Source organism: Bos grunniens, chromosome 13, assembly GCF_055505025.1.
Source record: "Bos grunniens cultivar Pamir isolate PY7600 chromosome 13, Bosgru_T2T1.0, whole genome shotgun sequence".
Classification (NCBI taxonomy): domain Eukaryota; kingdom Metazoa; phylum Chordata; class Mammalia; order Artiodactyla; family Bovidae; genus Bos; species Bos grunniens.
Window position 1 is genome coordinate 4,676,608 of NC_141177.1, and position 19,360 is coordinate 4,695,967.

Sequence of the window (19,360 nt, forward strand, 5' to 3'; positions counted from 1 at the left end):
TCAGCAAGTGCTCGCTCTGCCTCCAGGCTAAGCCCTCAGGCTCCTGTTAGACCCCTCCAGCCCTGAGCCCCACCATCGCATCTCCAACCCTGGTTCCGCCTGCCAGTGCACCCAGAGGGACCCCCGACCCACAGCCACCTGGATGGATCTCCGGGAAATTATGCTGAGTGAGAAAAACCAGTCCCCAAAGGTGACCCGCTGTATGACTCCATCCATAGAACACTTCTGAAATGGCCAAATTTTTGACATGGAGGACAGAGTGGCGGCTGCCAGGAGCTGGGGAGAAGGCTGGGGGAGGGAAGGTGAAGGTGGTCACAGAAGGACGTGAGAAACCCCTCCGGGGCTGGGACCGTTCAGCCTGCGCTGTGGTGGAGGAGACAGGAACCTCACACAACAGGACTGTACAGAACAGATCCAACTGTACAGAACTTAAAACGAGTGAGTACAGGTAAACCTGGGGAAACCCAAGGGACTTCCCTGACTTCCAGTGGTTAAGACTCCCTCCAAGGCAGGGGGGCGGGTTTGGGGCTTCCCAGGTGGCGCTAGCGGTAAAGAACCCGCCTGCCAACACAGGAAACAAGAGACGCGGGTTCCATCCCTGGGTCGGGAAGATCCCCTGGAGGAGGGCATGGCGACCCCCTCCAGTATTCTTGCCTGGAGAGTCTCATAGACAGAGGAGCCTGGCGGGCTGCAGTCCATGGGGTCGCAAAGAGTCAGATACAACTGAAGCGACTGAGCACGAACGCAACCACGCAGGGAACTAGAATCCCACATGTCATTCGACGTAGCCTCCCAAAAAACCCAGGGAGATCCAAGAGCAGCAACAGATTGTATCAAGGTCGAAATCTCAGATGTGATGGACCACAGTTCTGGAAAATGCTGCCATCTGGGCAAAACTGGGCAAAGTGTACAAGGGCGCTTTCTATTCTATAAACTCTCACAACTGCATGTGAATCTCTAACTGTGTCAATGAAGAACTTCAATTAAACCACACACGCTTCCCCACCTCCACTCTCCAGGCCCCAGTGTCTCCCTATGGACCACCCCAGCAGTTCCAGCCTCCTGATCTCCACCCTTGCCCTTCCAGCATCTCCTTCCGTATCTCGAAACCCTCCAGGGCCCGGTCCTCGGACGATCCCAGGACCTGCTCCATCCACTCCCCTACCTTCACCTCCAGGTCCGACACACCGCCCACCAGGCCTCGCCTCCCGCCCCTGCCTGAGACGCCTGCACACTCCCCCCTCACCTCCTCCGGGGCCTCGCTGTGCCCCATGTCTCCTCAGGGAGGCCTTCTCTGACCACCTCCTGCCCCTAGACCCACATCACCCCCTCCCTCACCTCCTTCTCCCCCAGAAGGCACTGCATATGCTGCACTAGACTATGGCTGTTGGGGGGCGGGAACGCTCTCTGTCCTCCCCGGTTCCAGGATATGAAACAGCCTCTGGCTCAGATAGGTGGGGGATGATAAGTACTTGTTGAACGAATGAATGAAAAAGGAGGTGGTTGGCGGAGATCTGGCATCAAAGGAGTTAAGCCCGGCCCAGGGGCTGCGGAAGAACAGGGTAAAGGGCTGGGGTTGCCCACGTGGTGGCTCCTGGAGCAGCCAAGGCCTTCAGGGGAACAGAAGTGGAGACTTAAGGGGAGGAAGAGCCCAGCACAGAGGGGGATGGGCGGGCTGGCCTCCAGGCAGAAGCTCTCTAGGTCTCCCGGAGCAGAAGCCCGGGGTACGAAGAGACAGCAACCAGGACAATACCAGCAGGCTGGGCCACGCTGTCCAGCCCACGCCACCCACACGCTCTCGAGAACAACAAACCAGGGTGGGTTGGAGGCTGAGCTCCCTTTCTGGGGCCTCTTGGGGGGCCCGAGGACAAGCCGTAAAGGCTTCCCACCACCTGCCCATTGCCTCTGAAGTAGCTCAAGCCGCCAGTGGGAACGGGGTTGGGAGTGAAGGCAGGGGTCACAGAGGACCTCTGACCAGCACTTTTTTTTTTTAATTGAAGGATAATTACTTTACAATATTGTGATGGTTCTTGCCATCAACACGAACTGGCCATGGGTACACGTGTTTCCTCCCTTTGGAAACCCCTCCCGCCTCCCTCCCCACCCCATCTCTCTCTGTTGGCACAGAGCGCCAGCTCTGGCTTCCTGCATCACACATCAAACTCCCACAGCCGGCTTCACCTCTGGCAATGCACACGTTTCAGTGGTCTTCTCTCAGATCATGCCACCCTCCCCTTCTCCCACTGTGTCCAAAAGTCTGTTCTTTCTGTCAGTGTCTTGTTTGATGTCCCACACATAGGACTGTAGTACTATCTTTCTAGATTCTATATATATATATATAAATATACGATATTTGTCTTTTTCATACTTCACTCTGTATAATAGGCTCTAGGTTCATCCACCTTATTAGAACTGCCTCAAAAAAGTGTTCCTTTTTATAGCTGAGTAATATTCCACTGAGTACACGTACCACAACTTCCTTATCCGTCCGTCGATGGACAGCTAGGTTGCTTCCATGTCCAAGCTGTTGTGAACAGTGCTGCCGTGAGCCCTGGGGTACATGTGTCTGTTTCGATTATGGTTTTCTCAGGGTATATGCCCAGTAGGGGGATTGCTGGCTCATGTGGTAGTTTTATTCCTAGTTTTTTAAGGGGTCTCCATACTGTTCTCCATAGGGGTGGCACCAATTTGCACTCCCACCAACAGTGTAAGACAGTTCCCTTTTCTCCACACCCTCTCCAGCACTTATCGTCTGTAGACTTTTCGATGTTCTCAACATCCCCTCGAGAGCCCTACCTGGAGCTGCCAGTGCTGAGAGCGAGACCCCTGCCCTGGCATGGTAAATGAGGCCCCGTTCCCGAGTCCCTCCAATGACAGCAGTGCCTCTGTCAAGCTGTGTGACCTTGGCCAAGTCGCTGAACCTCTCTGTGCCTCATTCTTCTCATCTGCCAACAGGGCTAATAAAATTTCTACCTCAAAGGGCGTTTTACCCAAATCCCCCCAAAGTGCTTAGAAAACAGTAACTCCTCAATGAATGCTGGAGAATGGCATTATTTATTACTGCCCTCTGAATTTTTTTTTCTTTTCAAATTGGACTATACTTGATTTTCAGTGTTGTCTTTGTTTCTGCTGTACAGCAGAGTGAATCAGTTATACTGTAGCTGTATCCATTTTTTGTTGTTGTTTTATTCTTTTCCCATATAAGTCATTACAGAGAACGGAGTAGAGTTCCTTGTGCTATACAGCAGGTGCTTATTAGTTATGTTTTACATACAGCAGGGTGTATATGTCAGTCCCAATCTCCCAATTTATCCCTCCTCACCTTACCCCCTGGTAACCATAGATTTGTTTTCTACACCCACGACTCTACTTCTGTTTTATAAATACATTCATCTGTACCTCACCTGTTTTTTTAGATTCCACACATAAGTGATATAATGATGCGTCTGTCCGTGTCTCACTTATTCACTCAGTATGACAGTTTCCAGGCCCGTCCATCTTGCTGCAAATGTCAGGCCCCTCAATTTTCTTAAACGATGTCATTAGCTTGTGAACAGCCCAAGTGTACAGTTCTACAACACTGCGTTTTTTTTCAGTGTTCAATGCATTCAGTTTCAAAACATGAGTATTTAAACTAAACCACAACTGTGGAAGCCGGTTCTGCTTTGATTTTTAATTCCCAGCGACCCTCAGAAACCATCCAGCACGCTTCTCAGCCCCTAACACACGTGGCTTATCATCACGCAGGTGACCAGGCTCAGTGGAGATGCCCAGGAATGCCTCCTGGCCAGACAGGGACAGACCTCTGGGGCCACATGGGGCACCAGCCCTGAGACCAGCCCCCTGGCCCACGGCCTCCCGATTCTCCCCAGCAACGGCTGTCACCTGTGTCCTGCCTGCCCACCACCCCTCCTCATGCACACTCCTGGGAGCGGTGCCTGGGGCCTCTGGAGCCAGGTCCAGCCAGCCAGGAGCCGCCAGACACAGGAGGGGACACAGCAGAGCTGGGCCACAGTGCTGAGACCCCCGGCCCAGGTCACCAGGGGACGCCTCCCACGCAGGGCTCAGTGAGGTCCATCCCTGCACTGGCCACCTCCCTGCTCTGACTCCTCACTCCATTGAAAAGCCAGGACTCCCCACTCTTCAACCAAGTTTCCCCGGTTACTTATTAGGACTCTCCAAGTAACAGGAACTTTGGCCTTGACATTACAACATGACAAGGTGTGATGGTATCAGCCGGAACAGGCACCTGGATGAATTTACTGCTTAATGAGACGTGGCTTATTTTCCTGGCAGAAAGCTGACCATGAATGGAGCCAAGTTCAAGAACTTCCCAGGCTCCTTAGGTATTAAAGGATCACACTTTCTGCAGATGCCTCAACCCCAGCTACAGGCATCACAGGGGTTCCCACACCAGGAGGGACTCACCCACTCCATCCATCACGTCACCTGCAACCTGCAGTCATGAATGGGAGCTGCTGGTGCTCTGCTGGGGCCTGCCTCGCTCAGGACTGCCGTGCCACCCAGAGCCAAGCTGATGCCACACATTGGGCACCATTCCCTCCCACGGCCCTTTCCTGGCCCCTCTTCCCCTGCTTTCTGCCATGCACAGGAGCCCGAAGCACACACCCCACTCACAATTATCTGCTGTAACGCCCACCTCTGAGTTTACTCTCCAAGGTGAGTGTGAGCTGGGGCAGGGACCAGTGTCATCACTTCTGCGCCCGTTAGTGCTCAGCTCACCACCAATATCACTAACAGCGCCCCCCAGAGTCTCCCGCACACTAAGCACACCTCTGCAGGACCACCTCCCCCACCACCTCCAACTGTGGCCCCGCTTCTGTCCAACAAGGAGCCCCGGGCTCTGAGGACAGGAGGCGTCCTTGGGGCTGCCCAGGCAGCAGGCGCAGACTAGACGCACAGCCGGCCTGCCCCTCCAGTCCCCACCGGGAGCCCTCTCGGGCCCACAGCCTTTCTCTTTTCAGCTGAGGAGGGAGGTCCCAGTGAGAGCCCTAGGGAAGCTGGACAGACGCCAAGGCTGGGGGGAGGCTGGCGACAGGGGCAGGGTGCGGGCTTCTGTGTCAGAGCAAGGAGACACAAGGCCCCGGGCTCCACCCCGGGGTCAGGAGGACCCCTGGAGGAGGGATGGCAACCCACCCACTCCAGTATTCTTGCCTGGACAATCCCATGGACAGAGGAGCCTGGCGGGCTACAGCCCACAGGGTCACACAGAGTCAGACACGACTGAGCGACGGAACACATGGAACAGGTGGATGGACGTGAAGATGAACCGAGCCAGGGCCGGCAGGGGAAGGATCAGGGGACTGGGGAGCCCAGAGGAACGCTGCCTGGGGCAATCTAGATGGCTTCCCAGAGGTGCTGATGCTCAACTTAGCCTTGAACGACAAACAAACAGCACCCAGCAGGGAGCAGGCAGGGTCTTCCAGGCAGGGGACCAGCATGAGCCAAGACCAGAGACAGTGTCCACCAGGCCCAGGGAGGGCCACGAGGCAGCACTGGGCCCAAGGATGTTCACAGGGGGCAGCCCCGATGGCGGTGCTGTTAGGAGACGGGGCACTGCGTTCTGCCAACCATGGAGAAGTTGGGGTGCTCCCACGTGGGCCTCATCAGTAGGCCCTGCCCCAAATAAACACTCCTCTTTGTGGAAAGGAACTTCCTCCCCGCTCAAATGCGAAACAAAAATGTAACACTTAAAAAAAAAAATCTGATTCCCAAAGCAGCCGGCCAGGAGCTCTCTGTCCCTCCCTGGCACCCTTGCCACCAAATATCTGGACTCAAACAAGATCCGTTAACGTGTGAGTGCTGAGGAGCTCGGGGACAACGAGCCTGCTGGGGGCACTAACCCAGCCCCCCTCGCCTCCATTGCTGTGTTAATATCTGCCATCTGCTTTTTTCCCCCCCCAACCCCGCAATGGACGACGGGGCAGAGGAGGAGAGGCCGCTCCAGGGCCGGGAGAAGGCGCCAGGGGATCTCCTCTACCTTCTTTGTGCGGCCCCGAGATAAAGGCCCAGCCAGGCCAGGCCTCCTTCCGGGAATCACCCCTCCAGGGGGACTGGGCACAGCGAGAGGGCGGGACAGGGGGCCCCTGCCTCCCCGGGCCCGGGCCGGGCGGGGTGGGACGAGCTGGGGGCGGGGTGGGGGGAACGGCGGGGGGCGGGGCAGAGCCAAGCCTGGCACCGAGGCCGCTTGCAGGCGGGCCTGGCAGGACAGCTCCGCCCACAGCCTCCACCACCTCCAGAGAAGCCCAGGAGGCGGCCCCGGGCCGCTGGGCAGACATGGGCTCTGTCTGGCCCAGCTCTCCACTGCCTGGGGACCACCCCCAGAGGGACCCAGGGGGAGGGGGCCTCCAAGGGCCATGGACGCCTTCAGAGCATCCACTGATTAACGTTTATTAAACACCTACTAGGCGCTCGACCCAGTAGGAAACTCAAGTGCCCACAGGCAGGTAAGGACAAAGGGTGACGTGGGCCAGTTGGTGGCTCAGCGGGGATGCTGCTCGCGGGCCCAGACCTCTGCTTTTTCTTTTTTATATTTTTATTTATATTTTATTTGGCTGCACCAGGTCTCAGTCATGGCACGTGGGATCTAGTTCCCTGACAAGTGATCAAACCTGGGCACCCCTGCATTGGGGGTGCAGAATCTTAGCCACCAGACCACCAGGGAAGTCCCCCTTCTGTTTTTTCAAGAGAAGCCAGAGGTCTACATTCTTATGTAAAATTTCCTTTTTTTAGATGCTGGCAGCCAATTCAAATTTAACATGTACATATACCAAGCTGGCCAAAGAATACATGTTGGTGAGGCAGACTGAGGGCCTAGGGACCTCCAGTTTGCAACCTCCACCATCTAGGCTGTGGTTCCTGCACTTGGGAAGATCACAGAGAGAAGGGAGAGACCCTGAACAAGGTCAAAGCTGGGTCATATCTTGTCTCTGCTGCCTACGCTGTCTGACCCTGGGCAAGTGAACAGCCCTCTCTGAGCCTCAGGTCCCTTTCTCAGACGATACCCTTTACCTCTGGGGCTGTTACGGGAAGTTGAGACAAGGCACATAAAGTCCTTCATGAAAGTACTCAACACGCTGTGCTGTGCTTAGTCACTCGGTTGTCTGACTCTGTGCGACCCCATGGACTGCAGCCCGCCAGGCTCCTCTGTCCAGGTGTCCCACATTGCAGGCGGATTCTTTACCATCTGAGCCACCAGGGAAGCCCGGAAGAACTCAATACAACTGCCATGGTCTGGAGCTGGAGTAGACGCCCAGTAAAACTCCAGGTTGCTCATCACGCTGCTGCAGAAAGCTGAGGGCCCCTGCTGGGGCTGGCGCAGAGTGAAGGAAGACGCCACGAGCTTTCCCCTCATCCCTGGTCCCAAATGCCTCTGAAGGGGAGGGGGGCGGGGGACCTCTGGGATGCCGGCCATCAGCCCCAAATCCAGAGCTGGGGAGTGTGCAGGGTGTGACCCAGGGCACAACACATTTTTTCCCCCTCAAATGTTTAACAGTGAGAAAAATCAGTTGCTGACTTTCAGACATTACAAGATTCATATAAAACTCCACATGCCCAGCGTCCTCCCCCAAATAGGAAAATCTGGCCCTCCTTGATCCCGTTTCTGCAAAAGCTGCTTCTGAAATTCGCTACCTCTATCATTAAAGCATGGGCTCTACAATTTGCCACAGTCTACACCACTCCCTACTGTGTCACACCTGGCGGAACACACCCATTTGTGTTACCAGATCGCCCTGTGGGCAGGTGCGGGGCAAACAGGTGGGTCAGGCAGCTCCATGTCGCGCCCAGGCCACAGTCCACCCCGGCAGCCTGCTCTGTGCCGCGTCAGGACTTGGCCCCAAGTGGTTTCGCTCTTAGCCAGACAGCCTTCCTTGGAAAACGCTATACTGTTATCCATCGGGAAATTAATCAAAATGACACCTCGTGAACAAGATGTTTTGGTTTGGCGGAAAACAAACAGTGGCTGACAACAAATTAGTGAGGCTGCTCCGTGCCTCCGGGTGCGGGCGCTGAGCGGAGGGCCTGGCGTGGTCAGGACACCATGGTGGGCGCTCGGCCATCACCAGGACCTGGACCCGGGGGGCACGGCGACCCCTGCATGCTCTCCACGCCCCCTCCAAGGCCACACGCCTGCAGCCCCGTCTCACTTTCACTCCCACATGTGCCTGAAACGATCTCCAGATGTGAGGGGCCCTGTGTGTGAAGGCAGGGGGGTCGCCTCCTCAGGCAGGGTCTCTGGGATCATACACATGCCAGGAGACCTGTGCGCCCCCCTGAGAGCCCGTTCTCTCTCCCAATTGGACAAAGGCCCTGAGACCCGGCAAGGCAAGGGTCTCAGGGAGCTCCGGGCACAGCATGCAGGGTTTCCAGGCCAAGGAAATGCAGTCCTAACAGCTGAACTCTGAAGCTTGGAGGGCATGCCTGTGCCCGGCTCGGCTCTTGTGGTCAAGTCTAAACAAGACAGCGCTGACCCCGAATGCCAGCCTGAGCTCAGGGTACAGAATGAGCCCTGGAAACTCCCTAAAGCAGTGCACATCTACCCAGGCACTCCCTGGCTCCGAGCCCTCCCAAGGCCGCCGTTGGACTAGCGCTCGGGCCCCCTGTGTGGCCCGAGACCCCTGCTTTTGTCCAGGCTGCCCCCCACCTCATCTCCTACACCCTTCCTGGCTCCCCACACGGGACTCACTGCTGTTTCTCAGGACCCAAGCTCATCCCACCCCAGAGCCTCCGGGCCCGCCATCCCACTGCTGGGAACATCCCTGCTTTTGACTTCAGCCTCAGCCTTCTCTCACTCACCATCCGGGTCTCAGCTTACGTGGCCCTTCCTTAGAGGTCATCCCTCAGAGCGCAATGTCCAGTTACTGAAGTTTCTGAGGATTTGGTCATTGCCTCTATTCCCCCACTGGACATGTGCTTCCTGAAGTAACAGGTCACGGCTCTCTCCCAAGATAACGAGGGATAGACTCAAGAAGCAGATTCCTATCCTGATGCTCAGCCATGTAGCCCTGGCTAAGGGACTAAACCTCTCTGTGCCTTGGTTTCCACTAGCACCTCCCTTGTGGGGTCCTGGGGCTGAGAACAGCAGCTGGTCTGTCACCACCACCTTGAAACCTGCTCACCCTGGAGGGCCCAGGCAGTCTGTCCTGAACCATTATTTAAAGGCGCAGCTGACTTTGCAGACCCACCAATGCTCAGAACCCTCCATCTGAGAGTTCTGGACTCTTTCTTCTTTTTCTTCCCACTGCTTTAGTGGAGGAGGCCCTCTTCATCGCACATCAAATCGAAACCAGTTCTCTCGCAGGCAGACTGTTTCATGATCAAGCCCATGATAACCGACAGGTAAGCGATCTGAGGCCTGCAGAGGCTAAGAGACTCACCCACAGTCACACAGCTAAAAAATGCCATAGCCAAAGAGAGGCGTGATTCTGAGTTAGAGGTTTGCAGCATTGTAAGAATCAACATAAAAGCTCAATGGGAAACTTCCCTGCCATACAGCATGGAAACACGAACCTCTGTACCATGAAAATAGTCATGTGTGCGTTAGCATGAAAACTGAAGCCTAGAAGTGTGTACATTTTTACGTCTGGGCACAGAGGGCTCAGGGCACCAGGCCAGCCCTCACCCCGGTCTGGGCACTGACCGCACACTTCTCCGGCAGTTCAAGTCGGAGGCCAAAGGCCCAGCCTTCGGGGGGAGCGCGTGACGAGGAGGGACACTCAGCTGGCATCCCCAGGCTGGCCCAGGCCTTGGCCAGCACCGAGTCACACAGGCGGGGGTGCAGTGGGGCTTTCTGGCCCCACTGCTAGTGTCGGGAGACCCTGGCCCCATGCCCTGCGCCCTCCCTGACCTCCCCACTTTAGCTGCAGAGTGAGGGAGAAAAAAGATGCAGAAAGGAGGCCAGGAGGGCAGGTGGCGCTGGCAGAGTTAGCAGAACTGCAGACCCAGCCTCTCCCCACCCCTCTCTCTCCCCAGGACGCCTGCTCCAGCAGATGGCCGAGCAGGGAGGGGGCAACCCCCCCCAAAAAGGCCCCTGCCCAGCTCCAGGGGGTGAGGGCGGAGGGCCTCCTGCCTGAGCCCCTGGAGGGAGGCCCCCCGCTGATGCCCCTGCCTCCGGGAGGGCCTGGGGGCAGCAATGAGCAGCCCATTTCCTTTGAGGGGGTGGGCTTCCAAAGGAGTTTGGACAGGACTCTCAGCCCAAGAGCCCCTGCCCCGCATCAGCCCCTCACTGCATGGGGCAAGGAGGGTGAGTTGGGACAGGAAGGCAGAATTTGGAGGGCTCCTCGCTGCTGGGGGGAGAGGGGGGCCGTGTGGCCTCTGAGGGTGAGGGCAGTGGTCAGTGACGCGTCCACCTCGGCAGGGATGGAGGGGAACCGGCTGGACACAGCGTGAAACCCTGGCTGGGTGGGTTCTTCCAGACAGAAGAAACAGGGACCCACGTGGGGGCTCTTCAAGGACCCCCACCCCAGACCGCAGCTGCAGCGGTCGGAACCGGGTTCAGAGAGGCCCAGTAGGACCAGGCGCTGCAGTGCACCAGCTCCGCAGGTTCAAATCGCAGCTCCACCACATCCTGGGTGGGCAAGCGGTTTGACCCTTCGGTGCCTCAGCTTCCTCATCTGATGACTAGCCCTCCCTCACAGGATGGGCTGTGAGATCCCGGCAGGTCTGGGCCCCAGGGCGAGCTGCGACGACTCTGTATCTAGAAGAGCCCCTGCAGCTGGCGCCTTGGGTGCAGATGCAGCCCTGGAAACCCTTGGGTTTGCACTTGCGTGTGAGCACACTCACCCGCATCCCCTGGACCACACAAAGCCCTCCTGGGGCCAAGATCAACACGCCAGGGTCGCTGAATGACTCACCAGCCCTGGCTGGGACGCGTTTCCTGGAACAAGTCACCACAGGTAGGGCTAGGGGGCCCCCCGAGTCTGGCAGAGATGAGAGGGTGCAGGTCCCAGCGTGTCTGGCCACACCTCGATGGGATCCCGCAGCAGAAGCAGGCAGGGGACCCCATCCCACAGCCCCTCGGGCGTGGGTTCCAACCCCAGCACTGACCTCAGCTGCCTGACCCTCCCCTCCAAGCCTTGCCACTAAAGGAAGACACTGGTGCCAACCACAAAGGAGCCCTGTGGGTTACAGAAAAAGACCGTAAGGCACAGAGACCAAGGACCCGTCAGGCCCCATGTTAGGGCACCTGCTGCAGACAGCAGGCAGCCAGGGACCTCTGCCCTCCCTCCTCTGTGGTGCTTCTGAGCCATCAGTGGGCAGAGCACCGTGTGACTGGGGGGCCCCTGGTGCCCTGCAATAGTCACCATAACTTTAGGGAGAGGAGGACCAAGGAGGCTGCTCCCGACTTCACTGTCATTGGAGGGCAGAAGAGAACGCATTTGTCTAGAGAGTGCGCAATCCCAGAGGGCTTCTCAGAGGAGGTGACATTAACTTGGGCTCTAAAGGATCAGTAAGAATTCTGAGACCATGAACTCTGATGCCACAATCCAACTGCTACTGGCTTTGGGCCAGTCCCTCACCTGGAGGCAAGCAGGTAAGCAGCACATAGCAGTTTTCCCACCAGTATAAGGGGCACAGTGACCCTTCCTTTGGCATAGGGAGGAATCCAAGGAAGTAGCAGTGTGGGAGGGAGAGGCCTTGGCCAGCTGTGGGCTCGATGCCCCTCCCACTGTGCCCCGCCCTTCTGGCCTGCTGGAGGGTGATTTGTGCCCTGGGAAGGGGAACCCCACCTGAATTCTGGAAATGGCCCTGAGCCTCAGATGCGGAAGGAAGGGCCAGGAGCTGTTTCTAACCAGCATGGGAACTCCAGACAGACCCGTGGTTAGCAAACAGCAGGATTTACTAAACGGTGGATGAGGGGGCGGGCAGCCATGGCACCACCAATCAGGGAACACGGGGGCACCCCAGGGAGGGTCTGCGATGCCCCAGCCGCCCGGCCAGCCCCCCACCAGCCAGCCAGACGCCGCTTCCTGTCTGCAGAAGCCAGCCGTGCCCTTTGAACTCCCGTTTCCGGTGCCCCTCTCCCGGCTCCGGGGTCTTGGAGGGGGCGGGGAGGTGGCGATACTCACGTTCCCAAGCGCTGGGAGCCCCGAGGAGCCCAGCCACTTCCGCAGGGCCTGCGAGAGGGCCCCGTGGTCCCGCTCGGCCTGGAGCACGTGGGCCTCCAGGAAGGAGACGTGTCGTCTGACCATCTTGACAAAGGCCTGTCGGGGGAGCGGAGAAAGTAGATGCCACGGCTGCCTCCCTCCGCCGCCAGCAGCTACTGCCCCCAGCCTCCCTCTGGCCTGACCAACGGGCGCCAGGCTCTGGGAGACCTCAGGCTCGCTGGTGCCTTGCTGGGAGCACCTTCAGAAACCCTGACGGTAACAGTGACGCCCCTCCGGCCAGGCCAGGCCGAGCCTCCACTCCTATCCTTTCCCCTTCTCCCCCTAGTGACCCTCTGTTTAGACTATTTTACAGAGGGGAGAAACCAACGGTCAGAGAGGTCGGACCACCTGCCCAAAGTCACACAGCCAGGCAGCAGCAGAGAGGAGACTCAGGCTGCACGGCCTTCTTTATGAAAAATGAAGTTTTCCGAAATCGCTCTCTTTTGGTTTTTTGGTCACACCCATGCAGCTTGCAGGCTCTTGGTTCCCCGACCAGAGATCAAACCTGTGCCCCCAGCAGTGTTAGCGTGTAATCCTAACCCCTGGGCCACCAGGGAATTCCCCGAAATTGCTCGGTTTAATATTTGATGGGTATTGGGGAGTCTCACATTCAGAAACCGCCAAGGGGCAGGCAGATGACAAGCGAGTGAAACAGGCTGAGAACAGGCTGGGTGAGCTGAAATACCAGGTCCCTGGTCCCTGGGGGTCACTCAGCTTGGGGCTCTACTGCAAAACCTCCAACATTGAGAAAAGAGAAGGCTGGGGTCAGACCCGCTGGACTAGACCCAGGGTCTACCACTCACTGGTCGTATGCCTTTTGCCAGGTTACTTCATTTCTGTTACCCCCAATTTTAGTATCTGTGAAGCAGGAATCATAACAGTATCAACCCTGCTCAGCAGTTTAGCGCTTAGGGCATATTAAGAGCTCAATTAATGCCAGATAACATCATTTAAAAAGAAAAAACAGGACATTCAGATTTCATGAAAAATGTCTAGTTTTTAACAATGTTAGCAGTAACTCCAGAGTGTCTAAGACAAGGCTGTGCGGCCCACTTGTTTGCGACTCCTGGCGTGCCTGTGTGCCGGGTGTGTTCACGGGTCACGTGTGCCTGCACTGCTCGTACACCCGCGAAGGCCGCCAAAGGTGGCAACTCCAGGTCCATCTCAGACAAGCCTCCCCTCTGTGGGCCTCTCTGCTCCCAAAGGAAAATGTAGAAGGTTTTCCTGCACCAGGAAGAGGCAGGAGACCCTCTCGGCGCCAGGCCCCATGGGGCAGCCTCCCTTCCACAGACGGAAAGCCCCAGGCCCGCCCGCCCAGCAAGGCCCAGCACCACTCTGCCCTCTCTCCCTGTGTCCCACCCAGGCCTCCCTCTGGTTCCTCAAAAACTCCAGCCTCACTCTCCTCGGAGCCTTCGCAGCAGCTCCCTCCATGCCCGGGCACCTCTCTCTTCTCCATGGGTGAACCTTGCTTGTCTCCCAGGCCCGGGGTCCGCTGGGCCATCCACAGAGGGGCCATCCCTGACCACCTAGGCTAAGGCGGCCCCACCGCAGAGCTGCCCAGGCCCCTCTTCTTAGCTCTCCTCTCCCTCTCAACTTCCTGTCTGTCAGTTCTGGGGCCATCTCCTTCCAGAGTGAATTCTGGGAGAGCAGGTGCTGAGTCAGTGCTGTTCACAAGGCCACGACCAGGGCCTGCTCAGCTGGATGGCGGAGGCAGGAACGCATGCGCGCGTGAGTGGATGAATGTGCACAGAATGCATGTATGCACGGATGAAGGCGTGCACACGTGAATGAAGGCGTGCACATGCGAATGAAGGCACACACACGCGAATAATGCATGTACACATGAATGAATGCGCACATGCATGAAGGCTGCACACACATGAATAATGCACGCATGTACGAATGCACACACAGGAATGAATGCGTGCATGAGTAAATGAATGAATGACTGCATCCTTAGCAAAAAGACACTGGACGAGCCCAGGATGGCAGCACTGTTGTGTGGCTGCAGCCCTGTGGTTCTGGCAAGGGCAGAGCTGAAAGGCTCTGAATAAGGCACTTCAAGTGTGGGTGTGTGCATGTCTGTGTGTGTGTGTGTGCTGGGTGGAGGGGGAGACGAGGAGCCCTGGGCCGGGCTGCTTCTCCTGGCCTCACCGGCTGGCACATCTGGCTGTAAAGCCCAGAAGAAGTCCTGCAGCCCCTCCCTGCAGCCGATTCCAATTTTACGCTCCCTGCGTTAATGCCGCTGTGGTGGGGAGTGTGAGGGACGCGGAGGAATGTGCGCTCACGAGGTCTGAGCCGCCTCCAAAACGCCTGCCAGGGAGGGCAGGCCGGCCAGGCCGCGGCCAGGGAGAGGCCAAACCTGGCCAGGAAAGCTGACGGGGGCAGTGGGACGACCCTGCCAGGCATCCACACGGAGTGGGGAGGAGAGGGCACAGGAGGAGGCAGCTGGGGACTGTGGCCACCCTTGGGAGCAGAGGTGACTTCCACATGATTGTCTCCACCGTGAAAATGAGCCACTTTTATTATCAGAAGCGAGGGAAGGAAGAAAGGAAGGGAAGGAGGAGGGGGAGGGGTGAGAGAGACGGGACAGTCACATGGTCTAAAACACAGGTGTGAGTTCGGCTGTGCCTGAATCCTTGTGACAAAGGCCCCCGGATTCAGAGCAGGGCCAGGTCCAGAGGGGGGCCAGCACCCAACATTGAGGATGGGTCCGGAGCAGACTTCTGTAATCTCAGCTCCGCCACTCCCCAGCTGTGTGACCCTGGGCAAGTCCTGTCACCTCTGTGCCGTAGCCACTCTATAGAACAGGACCAATACCAGGACCTCGCTCTGCTGCGAAGGGTAGGCAAGCTCTTTCATCTAAAGCACTCAGAGTCCCTGGCTCACAGCAGTGGCTCAGTAACTTGGTTTTTTCTGGCCTGAGAGGTCACCCCCCCGGTTCTCAAGCCTCCTGGCCCTCAGTGGGTCACAGTGATATGGGAGCAGAGTGGTCCTAGGCTCCCTGGAGCCCCCAGCTGGCTGGGCAGAGTGATGAGCAGGCACTGGATCCCAGCTCTCAGCCTGTGGGCACCCCCGCAGTGACAGCCTGTCCTCCCCGAGCACCTGCAGGATGCCAGGGGCCAGCCTCACACCCTCACGATGACACACCCCACCTAGAGGAGGAAACTGACTCGAGAGGGGAGTGAGTGACCCGCGTCGCAGACCTAGGACATCCCCGGTGGCCCGGCGGATAAGGCTCTGTGCTCCTAGGGCAGTGGGCACAGCTCTGATCCCGGGTCAGGCCACTAAGACTCCCCATGGCGCAGTCAAAACAAACAAACAAACAAACAAACAAAAACCAGTCTCCAAGGGGCAGATCTGAGCCCCAGGCGGTCCAGTTCTGGAATCCATCTGCCTCAGCACAACGCTGGGTTCTGATCAGGTCCTACGTCTTGTATCGCACATAGCTCAGCAGGAAATATGGAGTCTCCCATTTGCCTTGAAATCCATGACCCTCTTGGACCAAGGTAGTTTTTCTTCTTTTTAACTAGGGCCCAGTTGCAGAGAAATCTCTGTATGCTCTAAGGAAAACAGCAGCCCAGAGGGCTGACAGGAGGCAAATGCCACCGGGCCTCGATGGTAGCAGACTCTAGGTCAGAGTGGGGACTCGGTGGCCTGAAGATTCACACCTCATGGGAGGGGAGAGTTGCTTCTCAGCTCCAGCTGTTCCCAAAGGACAAGGAGGAGTGGCTTGCAGTTGGTCTTCTCATCCCTGGCTGCCCAGGGCAGTCCTGGGCCCTGCTGGCATCTCCTAGGCTCCTGTGGCTCAATTTCTCCAGCCCCGCTCTGATCATCACCCGCCTCGCCCCTGTATCCTGGCCTTCCCAGATCCTTCTGGTCCATCATCTTGCTGCCCAGAGCCCGGAGCCTCCCACCGCCGAGCCTCTACCCCGGCTGTGCCCCCAGCTCCTTCCACTCACCCTCCAGGGCCTGTAGCGTCCACTGCCCATTCCCTACTGCCCTCCAGAGCACGTGCCTCTGAAGTCACCCTTGGTGAATGTGGCCATTAGAGTAATGACCCCACCCAAAGGTCCCCAGCCTCATTCCCAGAGCCTGTGAACATATCACCTTCCATGGCCAAAGGGACTTGGCAGGTGTGAAAAAGATCCTGAGCTAGGGAGACTGTCCTGGTAATCACGGAGGTCCTTCTAAGACGGCATCAGGAGACTCAGAGGAGGACAGAGCCTGGAAGATGCTGTGCTGTGGCTCTGAAGTTGGAGGAAGGCGCCACGAGCTGGGAGATGCAAGCTGGCAAAGGCCAGGACAGGAATTCTCCCCCAGAGAGAGCCGACCCTACCGACTCCTGCTGCCACGGTTCAGACTTCTGACCTCTGGAGCTGTAAGATGCTTAATTCATGCTGTTTTAAGCCACTCCGTTTGTGACAACTTGTCACAGCAGCCCCGGGAAACACAGTGGTCACGCTCTTGCTGTTTCTCCTGGCGGGAACCACAGCCTTGAACTCTGTCTTTCTCACTGTGAGGGCCTGCAGCGGCATCCAGTAGGTCCTCAATAAGCGTCAGAAGACTGAATACTAAGGGAAAATGGGGCTCGAGCGGTGGGGTGGCCCAAGAAGGCTAGAACCAGGGCTGCACATCTTTGCATTTTTCTGTCCTCCTTCAAACGTGTGGAATAAAATCCAAATGAATCAGCTATTCCAAGGGCAAAGTTTTAATTATATTCCTGCCTCCTTCTCTGCTGACAAGAATGTTAATTCTCTGCGAACTCCAGGGCCCACTGCTGGCTCCCTTCCTGGGCAGACTGCAGGGGCTCACGTCCAGTCCAGGCCACCTCCGCTACACTGCAGGCTCTTCCAGCCTTCCGGTCTTCACTGCACAAGGAGCCAGGAGCCTGACCCAAGGGCCCCAGTTTGAGGAAAAGCCTGGGCTCTTGTGGATGTGAACTGAAGCCCCCGCTTCCTGGAATCAGCTGTGTGATTCCTGGGAAGCGGGTGACCTCGAGGAAGTCCTGCTCCTCCACTGGGAGACGGCGAGGGGAAGGTGCAGACTCGCAGTGCAGCCAGGAGCCAATGAGACACCACGCACCTTGGCCCGGTGCCCACACAGATAAAAGGCAGGTGAACTAAGTCAGCAGTGAGGCAACAGGGCAGGGTGGGGACTGTGGGGAAATACAGAGCGCGTGCCCTGTCTGAGGGGCAGCTGCACCAGTTCTACCGGAATGCAGCCTAGGGAGTGGAAAGGTTCAGTTTCTCAACCTGGGTCATCTTCATGTGGGTGTTTACGCGTGAGTGTGCTCGGTCGCTTCAGTCGTGTCTGGCTCTTTGCAACCCCATGGACACCACTAGGCTCCTCTGTCCATAGGATTCTCCAGGCAAGAGTACTGGAGTGGGTTGCCATGCCCTCTGCCAGGGAATCTTCCCAACCCAGGGATAGAACCTACGTCTCTTGCGACTCTCGCATTGCAGGCAGATTCTTTACCACTGAGCCACTGGGGAGGCCTCCATGGGGGTGGATACATGTTAAAATTCACTGAATTGTACACTTATGATACGTACACTTTATGTATTTATACCTTAAAAAGTAAACAGGACAAACTATTTAAAGAAATACAGAGTTCTGAGAACTTCTAAATTTCCAAAAGCCGCCTAGGGATGTCTCTTGCGTTCCAGTCGTTAGGACTCCGAACTTTGACAACCGTGGCTCAGGTTCAATCCCTGGTCTCACAAGCTGTGTGGCAAGGCCAAAAATAAATAAATAACAAAAAGCAGCTTGAAATTTAGGTTTTTATAGAAAGTACCCCAATTTTAAAATGAGATTCCTTATATAAATTCATATTTTTTATATTTTAAAAATACCATGTAGGCCCCTTTTTGCCACCCACCCCCTCCACTGGGTTTAAGGCCTAACACTATCAATGCCAGATCAGCATCTTGGGAGAGAGGACGGAAGAGCCAGAACAAGTCCACAGACTCACAAAGAAAGTTAATTACCCTGTACTCACCTCCAGCTGGTCCACTTTGGCGTAGATGCCACGCATTTCCACCACCTTGGCCTTAAGGAGGGGAATGTTTTCTTCCAGGATCTGTGAGGTGTCGCTCCTGATCTGCAGGGAACAGGACAGCTCGTGAGCCCCTCTGCCCCAGCCCCTGCTTCCGCCTGCTCTGGGGGTGGCCAGGCTCTATAGAGACCTTGCCAGTGGCCGAGACACCGAGTGCCACTCTGCCCAAGGAGAGGCTCAGGAATGACCCAAAGTCCCAGGTGGGGACTGATGTCACTGCCCCTGGGGACCCAGACCCAACCAGGTATGATTTACTGAGCTACAAATTAATTGGGCTTCCCTGGTGGCTCAGATAGTAAAGAATCTGCCTGCAATGCAGGAGACTGAGGTTCGATCCATGGTTTGGGAAGATCCCCTGGAGAAGGGAATTAATTGGTTCCTGCAAACATCTAAAACAGCACCAGCTTCAAACTAACTATCTTTATTTTATTAACCACTGAACTGAACCAAATGGAAAGAATCAAAATCTTTCCCCTAAATTAAAGTTGAGCAAAGTCGAGTTTTTGTTCCACTGAAACTAATACTGGAGAGGGTTGCCATTCCCTTTTCCGGGGGATCTTCCCGACCCAGGAGTCAAACTCAGGTCTCCTGCATTACAGGCAGATTCTTTACTGTCTGAGCCACTGGGGAAGCCCTAATGATAATTAATAATAATCATTAACTGCTTCCTACATGTAGCCACTGTGTGAAGTATTTCCTGCACATCACGCATCTCACTTAAGTTTCTTCTGCTTGGAAGGACCCCAAAAGTGACTGTGAAGTTTGGGAAGCTGTATTTCTTGATCACTGAGATTGGACACTTAAGCCTCCATTTTCCTTCAGAGCCAAGAGGACAAGTCTAATCCTTAAGTGTGTGTGTGTGTGTATGTTTATGTGTGTGTGTTAGAGAGAGATACAATTTCCATGTTACCACAACCTCATCACGCAGAGGCAGTATACATATGACTCTCAGGTGCTAAGGAGCATCCAGATCCCCTGCTGCTGCTGCTGCTAAGTCGCTTCAGTCGTGTCCAACTCTGGAGGAAGCCTAATGCTGATTCCCAGGCCCCTCTAAGTCTGGTCTAGCTTGTGTGGGGTCAGCTGGCAACCCGTTTTTAGCCAAGCTCCACGCCTACACTGGAGCTTCCGCAGGCAC

At 56.4% G+C, this 19,360-nt stretch overlaps 1 protein-coding gene across 28 annotated transcripts in view; it reads right to left on the bottom strand.

Annotated features, from left to right (window-relative positions):
- BCAS4 (breast carcinoma amplified sequence 4) overlaps positions 1-19,360 on the bottom strand; it is a 59,848-nt gene that overhangs the window by 13,290 nt on the left and 27,198 nt on the right. For 24 of the 28 annotated variants that reach the window (XR_015138888.1, XR_015138887.1, XR_015138877.1 and 21 more), the window contains 2 exons: positions 18,169-18,270; positions 12,090-12,224 (listed from right to left, as the gene is read on the bottom strand). Coding sequence is in view for 13 of the 28 variants with exons in the window: in XM_086331371.1 (XP_086187497.1) it covers positions 12,090-12,224; positions 18,169-18,270 (237 nt within the window). In the remaining 15 variants the exon portion in view is untranslated. Of the gene's footprint in view, positions 1-12,089; positions 12,225-17,714; positions 17,895-18,168; positions 18,271-19,360 lie in introns of those variants that run through there. The other 4 variants (XM_086331368.1, XM_086331366.1, XM_086331369.1 and 1 more) reach the window with 2 other exon arrangements.